At 38.3% G+C, this 9,145-nt stretch overlaps 1 protein-coding gene across 1 annotated transcript; it reads right to left on the reverse strand.

The window, feature by feature from the left end:
* Window positions 1-7,565: 7,565 nt before the first annotated feature.
* On the reverse strand, window positions 7,566-8,516 carry LOC122748044 (olfactory receptor 52A1-like). The gene has a single exon (XM_043993775.1). It carries the CDS (start codon window positions 8,514-8,516, stop codon window positions 7,566-7,568), a length of 951 nt encoding a protein of 316 aa, XP_043849710.1.
* Between the last annotated feature and the right edge of the window lie 629 nt (window positions 8,517-9,145).

Here is a 9,145-nt window from a genome sequence, read left to right on the forward strand (position 1 = left end):
TAATTTTCAAGCCAAAGACAACTTAGAAGGTCAGAAGCAAAGGTCTGTTGTATCAGGGTGAAAGTGGAGTGCAGCCCAGAACATTCCACATTGGTGTAAAACCAGGCCCAGTCCAGACCCAACCCAGTTCCAGGAAAGCAGGAGCTGGCCTGAAGAGTCTCTAAATCAGTGGTGGCAGCAACTGCTTCTGGAACTCAGCCTACATATGGTAAGGGGGTAGAATAATTGGCCAGAAAGAGATTATAGGGATCTCTTTGCTAGCACTCTGTTGTTTTGCTTATACTTGGATCCATGTCGAAGTCTTGGGTGGTGGTCCCAGGCGGGGGAGGAGCACAAACACACCAGAGCTTGCAGCCACAGTGAACAGGATTTTGTTCATAGTTCCAGGGCAGAAAAGCAGGCCTGTGGCAGTTTGCAGACCAGAGTACAGGCCAGCAGAGTAGTAAGCATACCTCTCCTTAAATTATGGCACCTTGGGGAAAATGAGACATTAGTGTACTCTATTTTTTTTGTTTGTTTTGTGGGTCAATGAGGGTTAAGTGACTTGCCCAGGGTCACACAGCTAGTAAATGTCAAGTGTCTGAAGTCAGATTTGAACTCAGGTACTCCTGAATCCAGGGCTGGTGCTTTATCCAGTGCACCACCTAGCTGCCCCCCATTAATGCACTCTTGATGAAGTTGTAAACTGATTCAAATATTCTGTAGAGCAATTTGGAATGATGGCCAAAGGGCCTTAAAATCGTGCATACTCTTCGATCTAGTAATACCACTACTAGTTCAATATTCAAAAAGACATAAAAAAGAAACAGTGGAATTAAAAATTGAGCAGATGCCCATCAATTTGGGAATGGGTGAAGAAATTGTGGGATGAGATTATGATTGAACACTATTGTGCCATAAGAAACAATGAACAGGATGCTCTCAGAAAAACCTGGAAAGACTTACATGAACTGAATGCAAAGTGAAATTTACCATAAACAAAGTAACAATTTTGTAAGATGATCAGCTATGAAAGACAGCTATTTTCTGTGATACAATGATCTAAGACAATTCTGAAGGATTTATGAAGTATATATTCCATATTCAGAGAAAGAACTTTTGGTGTCTGAATACAGATTGAAGTATAATTTATTTTAGTTCCTTTTTTCTTGACTTTTTTCCTGTTTTCTTTAACAACCTGACGTGGAAATATTTTGCATGACTCTACATGCATAACATATATAATTGTTTGCATTCTTAAGGGGGTGTAGAGGGAGGAAGAAAGAGAACTTGGAACACAAAGTTTGAAAAATCTACATTAAAATTGTTTTTACATGTAATTTGGGAAAAAATAAAATTCTAAATAAATGGGGGGAGAACGAAAACTAATTTGGTGGCTGAGTGGAGGGTGGACTGTAGTGAAGAAAGACATGTCAGGCATGTCTATCAACAGGTTATTGCAATACTGTGACCATGAATAGAGGTTATGCATCAAGTTGGTGGCAGTGTCAGAGGTAAAAAGGCAGAGGAGGGGGAACAGAAGTAGTTGAGAGATATTGCAAAGACAAAATGTATATGCCTTGGCAACAGATTGTATATGGGAAGGGTATGAGAGATAATAAGTATTGGAGGATGATATTAGAATTGAATGTCTGGGGTATTGGGAGGATGGTTATGGTCTGAACAGTAACAGATAAGTATGGAAGAGGGAGAGGGTTTGGAAAGAAAAATAGTAAGTTCAATTTTGAATATGTTCACTTTGAGATGTTTAGAGGACATCCAGTTCAAGATGATTACTAGGCAGTTGGAGGTGCCAGACTGGAGATCATAATAGAGGTTAGGCTTGGATATATAGATGTGAGAATTATCCACAAAGTGATTATACTTGAATGCACAGGAATTGATGAGATCACCAAGGGAAGTAGTATAGCAGGACAAAATAGTCCCAGGATAGAGCTCTGTGGGACACTCCCAGATAGTTAGGATGACATAGAGGAAGGCTCAGCAAAGGGCACTGAGAAGGATGAGTCATGAAGGTAAGAAAAGAAGAAATAGCATCCCAAAACTGAGGGAGAAGAGACTATCAAGGAGAATAGAAGAATGATAGCACCAAAGGCATCAGAGAAGTGAAGGCTGAAGACTGAAAAAATAAATGGGGCAGCTAGGTGGAGCAGTGAATAAAGCACTGGCCCTGGATTCAGGAGGACCTGAGTTAAAGTCTGGCCTCAGACACTTGACACTTACTAGCTGTGTGACCCTGGGCAAGTCACTTAACTCTCATTGCCCCGCAAAAAAAAAATTAAATTTCAAAATTTCAAAAATAATTTCAAAAAAGATCATTATTGGGGGCAGCTAAGTGGTGCAGTAGATAAAGCACTGGCCCTGCATTCAGGAGGACCTGAGTCCAAATCCGGCTTCAGATACTTGACATAGTAGTTGTGTGACCCTGGACAAGTCACTTAACCCTATTTGCTCCACGAACAAAAAAATGAATAAAAACAAAAACAAACAAACAAAAATCATTATTTTAAATTGAATGATGTTGTTAGAATTCAGACTCTACAGAGTTAAAAAGAGAGTATAAGGCAGGAAAGTGGAGGTAGCTATTGTTGACAGCCTTTTAAAGGAATATAGCCACAAAAGGGAGGAAAGAAATGGTATGCTAACTAACAGGGATGAATGAATCAAGTGATTTCTTTTTCTTTATTTTTTGAGAATGGGGGAGATGTGGGCCTGTTTTTTGGTAGTAGAAAAACAGTAAATAGATACAGAGAGATTAAAGAGAAGTGAGAGAATAAATGATGAAAGGAGGGATCCGCTGAAGAAGGCAGGATGGAATGGAATCACTTGTGCATGTGGAAGATGACTTTGACAAAAAGAAAGGTCACTCATCCTGACTCAGCTGAGTCAGTCAATAAACATTTATTAAACACCTACTACATTCCAGGAATTGTGCTGTTATTTCTGGGGATACAAAAAATAGGCAAAGACAGTTCCTTGTCCTCAAGAAACTCACTGTGTATTGAAAGTGAAAAAGGAAATAGTGGAACTAGCCATTTGGATGATGTGAGATAAGAAAGGAAGAAGAGCGAACTCTTGGTGAAGGTCCTCATTTTTTCAGTGAAATATTAGGCAAGGGTCTCAGCAGAGATAATTAGTGAAAGGGAGGCATGAGAAGTTTGAGATGGGATGAAAGGTTGGAACAACCACTGTATTTAGCAGGATAGTGAATCAATTAAAGGTTATAAAAGGATTGCCTAGCAGCAGTGAGGACCCAGTTGAGGTACTGTCATGTATATGTGTGTGTGTGTGTGTATATATATATATATATATATATATATATATATATATATATATATATGTATATGTATATGTATATGTATATATATATAAACACACACACTTATATATGTGTATGTGTTTGTATACGTATATAGTCTGTATATGTATATACGTGTGTATATATGTATATGTGCATGTATGTGTATATAAGTATGTATGGATATGTGCATATATGTGTGTATGTGTATATATATGCAGTGTAACAACTCAGCAGTTTCATGAATTTCTTCAGCTTTGATAAGCATGTGTGTAAGAGTTAAGTTAGTGGATCATAGGACTGATACAAAGCTAAGGACTGGAAGGATAAGATCAACAATATGACAAAAAGGACCATGTAGAGTAGAAATGAGTAATCATGACGCAGGATGGAGAAAGGAAGAAAAGGTAGTTACTTCAGACATGATGGCCTATAAGAGAACAGAAAGGTCAAGAAATTGTAGGTCACAATGAAGAAAAGTCACAGTGACTTACAAAAGAAGGTTTGGTATTAGAAGGGAGAGGCAGAATGACAAAATCTGATAAGTGAAGTTCAGAGTTCACAAACATGGACATGGTACATTTGTGATGGATGCAAAGTTAAAAGGCATATTTGTGTGTGTGTGTGTGTGTGTGTGTGTGTGTGTGAATGGTGGAGATAAAAAGGCATATCATTGAGAAACCAGGAGGTTACAATATTTCTGGGAAGAAAAAAAATACACAAGCACATATTATATTGTTCCATAGAAAAAGAGTTGGGGAAGAGAGAAAGATTTTGAACCAATACTGAACTTATTTAGGAAATAAGTGGATTGTTCTAGGGATCTATAGACAGCAGATATTTGGATTTTGATTTGGTGGAAGATATGGATTGAATGAACTTCAAAGGAAGTTCTATTGTTGAGATATGATGTTGAGAACCTAGAAGTGACAGTGGGGAATGTGGAGTAGTCCTACTTCCTCGCTTTGAACAGAGAATTGGGAAACTGAGTGAAAGTCGATCCAATGTGAGAAGGGTGAGACAGGGAGGCTCTCTTAAGGTCTTACTGAAAGTCAGAAGATGGGAGTAGTTGTGAAGGAAAGGTTTTAAGATAGAAGAAAATTTACTGCTTATGGAGCAGGCATTCCAAAGAAGATAGTGGAAGAGAGTAAGTACTTTTCAAGTTGGATCATGTGGTAGATATTTTGAGATGAATAGAAATAAAGAATCCAGCAATGCAGAATGAATAATGAGGTTTAAATAATTATCTTTTTTGAATCAGAATCACAGGGAGACAGATGATATGAGTGGGAAAGTTTGTTAATCATTAAGATAAGTTTTAGAAACATTTCAATGTCAGTAGGGCTATGACCTCAGGTTGGAGTCCTTCTAAAGCCCTTTACAATTAAGGCAAGAGGGCAAGATATTGAATCAGAAGGAATGCTGATATTCTCATTCCCTCAGGGCAGGAGACTAAGTTCAAAATTTGATAAAATGACATTCTCTCCCATCACCTTAAAGATCAGGGAAGTGATGCCCTGGAATGATCCTTTACATTTTCTCAGAGGAGGCTGGAGACAAGGTAAAAGATAAAAGTGGCTACTGTGAGAGAATAATGGCTGGAATGGCAACCTCTCCCTTCACCAAATAGTAGGAGACTAAAAAGGTTCTTCTCTTCAAAAGGAAGCTGGTCACCAGGTAGGATGTGTGAGGGACGGTGGCAATCTCTCCTTTCCCCATGGCTTCTGATAATATTTGTGGTGGAATGGGGAGGAGAGTCATGGAAAGTAGGCAAGAGATAGGGACCTGATGGTATAATGTCCTTCTTTCTTCCTCTCTCAAGAAGCTGGAGACTATGCAGGAGATACAGAACATGAGGTATGGTACAACAATTTACAAAAATATTTATGGCAGAACATTTTGTAGTAGAAAAAATAAATGGAAAGACAGTGAGTACCCATCAATTATGGAATAGCTGAACAAATTGTGGTTTATACAGTTGTACCAGAATAGTATTTATTTGGGGGGGGGGCAATGAGGATTAAGTGACTTGCCCAGGGTCACACAGCTAGTAAGTTTCAAGTGTCTGAGGTCAGATTTGAACTCAGGTCCTCCTGAATCCAGGGCCAGTGCTTTATCCACTGTACCACCAAGATGCCACCATCTGAATAGTATTTCACTTGATCTGATTTTTAAATATATATGTGTGTATGTGTGTGTGTGTGTGTGTGTGTGTGTGTGTGTTATTCTTAACTTAACAAAGACAATATCAAATCTGGCCGCAGACACCTAACATTTACTAGCTATGTGACCATGGCCAAATCACTTAACCCTCATTGCTCAAAAAATAAAAAAGAAGAAAAGAAAAGAAAGGCACTAAGTATTTCCATAACATAGTAGCATAAGGAGCAAAAGATGAATGTGCATCAAATTGCAAATCTCTTATATACAACTTGCTATTCCATTTATATATATATATCTAGATATGTTATCATGTAACTTTCTTTTTTCCCCTTTTTTTCTTTCCTCTGTCCCCCAACTTTAGAGTGGCTACCATTAGACACACGTATGTATGCATGCATGTATGTATAAACACACACATATATATGCATGCACATATGTATGTGTACATGCCTGTATGTGAACACACACACATATACTTACATGCACGCAAGCATAATCACTTATTTTGCAGTTGCCCTGCTTCCTTCCATAATTGGTGCAGTTTGGTTATCTTTTGAGTGTATGTTTACCTCACAGTTTATTATATTTATAATGGTGAAGCCAACTAGGCCATTGTCTCTCCTGATTGCATTGAAAGTTTTGAGTTCCTCATAGAATTCTCTTTGTGAAGTTTCTTCATAAAATTATAAATAACACAGTTATGACAAGAAATGTATTGCTCCTCACATTCTGTCTTTTTTGTATTCTTCAGTTTATATTATAGATCCTCATATATTAAAATTAAACTCCACGATTCTATAGGTAAAATTCAACTGGACCACAATCTGAAAGCCAAAATTATCCTTCTTCCACATTCTATTTGGACCGTAAGGATACTACAGCCTCTGTGGAAAAGCCTCTTGAAATAGTTCTCATATGTCTATGCAAATTTTTTCCAATAAACAAAATTTCTTCCAATATTCTACAAAAAAACCCCAACTATTCCATTAATGAATCACTTCACTTATACTCATTTACACAGTATCAAAAGTTCCTTTTTGTTTTATGGTCTTCTGATTTCAAGGTTTCAGAGCTATTTTCCACATCTCTGAAACCTTGAGCTAAAGAGAATATTGAAAGAAATACTAGAAGAAATGTGTCATTAGGAGTACTCCTGTCAGCTACAGTCCCTCTTTGTTAAGAATCTAAAGAAAATAAAAGAGAAGTATAAAGCAGCTGAACAAGGCTTGGAAATTTGTTACATAACATCATAGATCTAGAACCAAAGGGAACTCAGAGGCTTTCTTAGAAACTCTCCATTCTATAGATGAGGAAATGAGGTCCTCAAATTTTTCATGAGTAGAAAAGAGTCTTACAGGTAATCAGCAACAAAGAGTGAGGTTTGCTAGGCAAAACAATGAAGTCTAACTTTTGATATCCATGTTTATGTGTTGTAGCATGTCCTTGTCAATTTGTTCTTGTAGTCACAAAACTTATACAGTCAATGAATCACAATTTTAGGGGAAATACCAGAAATTATTTATGCCAACCTCTGGCCAGAAAAAGGAGTTCTTTCTAAAATAACCTGGCAGCTGATCTTTTGCTAAAATATATAGATAAACAAATATACAAATAAATGAATGGATGAATGAGTGAATAAGAAATAGATAGATATATAGTTTGATAGACATTCAAAACAAACAAATAAATAAATAAATGAATGAATGAATGAATGAATGAATGAATGAATGAATAAAAAAAATAAATAAATACTGTGTCTGGTCCATTACTGTCAGTGAACCATTCACCTGGAGAAAAGGGTCATCAGTGCTTTAGCCTTTAACTGTTCAATGGTCATGCTGCTGGCTTATATAATATCTTCTAGAGGGGACACAGGGACTAGTCGTCTTGTATTTCAGACTTCTAATCCACGTTCCTATAGCACCTCCGTCCTCTTACTCAATACCCACTATGATATGTGTCATGAAGTAACCATGTCTCCTGGGGAGACAGCAACATTTTATGAAGAATATATGAATGGCCAAAAACCCAGGGAATTTCAGTTATAGACCTATTAACAACATGGAAATTTATCCTCGCCATGGCCAAGGAAGAGAATATTAATTCACTTGATAGAGCAATACTTTGGGACAAATATTCTTACCACCCTGACTTGAATCTCCTTAGTTTTCACACCATAGACAATGGGATTCAGTGCTGGAGGCACAAGTAGGTAAATGGTAGACAAAAGGATGTGCACATATGGAGGTACATGACCAAATCGGTGGCTAAAGAAAGAAAAGAAGGCAAGAACATAGAACTCAAGGAAAACAAAAATATGAGCTGTACAAGTATTAAATGCTTTGATCCTTGCCTCTTTCTGAGGAAGGCGAAAAATGGCCTGCAGAATCAGAGTATAAGAGACAAGGACAAATATCATATCAAAACCTAAGATAGAAAAAGCCACAAACAGACCAAAGGCCTTATTAATTCGAGTATCTACAGCAGCCAGCTTGACCACAGCCATGTGCTCACAGTATGAATGTGCTACCACAGTGGAACGAAAGAAGTGCAAGCGTTTGAGCAGGATAGGCACCAAAGTCACCAAAATTACAGCCCTGGCTGCCACCACCCCAACCAGCTGACCCAGAACAGATGGTGTGAGGATAGCTGAGTGACGAAGGGGATTACAGATGGCCACATAGCGGTCAAAGGCCATTGCTAACAGGATACCTGATTCCATGCCCTGGAGGGCATGAATAAAGAAAAGTTGTGTAAGACAAGCATCAAAAGTCATGGTACAAGCATTGAACCAGAAAATGGCAAGCATCTTGGGAGCTATGGAAGCACAGAGACCCAGGTCATTGGCAGCTAGCACAGCCAAGAAGACATACATAGGCTGATGGAGGCTGCGCTCTGAGGGGATAATTATTAAAAGGAGGACATTCCCTAGGAGGGCCACCACACACAAGGCACAAAAGGGGAACCCAATCCAGAACTGCACATGCTCCAAACCAGGGATCCCAATCAGGGTTACCATTGGAGGGTCCAGAGATGAGGTGTTAGACATCTTCATGGTGACTAATGATTTCTGTCCTCACCAAGTCTTCTCAGCTTTGTCCAGAGAGAGGAGACTGTTGGTATGATAAATGGGTTTGGAATGACTACGCTTATTGCTCTCACCATCCAACAGGAAGCTCAGTGTTGTAGATTGGAACTTAGGCTGATATAGAGAGCACTGGCTGTGACCAGAAGGCCAAGGTCAACAATAGAATTAGAAACAGCAGGGGGACAATAAGATAGGGCTCTCCAATGATTCTCCCCTGATTCATTTCCTAAAAGAAAGAAAGAGAGGGATTGATAAAGGAATGCTCAATAAGCCAATGTATGCTTGTTGAGGGATGGGCTATTGGAGTTAATGTGAAAATAAACGTGGCAACTCAAGGAAATCTAGTTCTTGTGTGTGTGCCCTGTGGTTTTAATATGGGGCTTCTGGCAATTCCTGAAGGATGTCATTTCAAATTCATCAACCGTCTTTTATGGATCACTTTGGTGACTTCAAAGCTGCATTTCTTTTTTCACTTTAAGCAGCTGAATGCACCATCCTAGGTATAAAGTAGTTGGTTGTCAATGAGATTTGAGTAGTGAATTTTCTTTGAGTGGTTATAAATGGGGATTTTTTAAAAAAACAATCACACCATTTAT

This window comes from Dromiciops gliroides, chromosome 3 (assembly GCF_019393635.1).
Source record: "Dromiciops gliroides isolate mDroGli1 chromosome 3, mDroGli1.pri, whole genome shotgun sequence".
NCBI classification, from domain to species: domain Eukaryota; kingdom Metazoa; phylum Chordata; class Mammalia; order Microbiotheria; family Microbiotheriidae; genus Dromiciops; species Dromiciops gliroides.

Excerpts from the sequence above, each read along its gene's own strand:
- LOC122748044 (XM_043993775.1), bottom strand. The coding sequence starts at position 8,516 with ATGAAGATGTCTAACACCTCATCTCTGGACCCTCCAATGGTAACCCTG.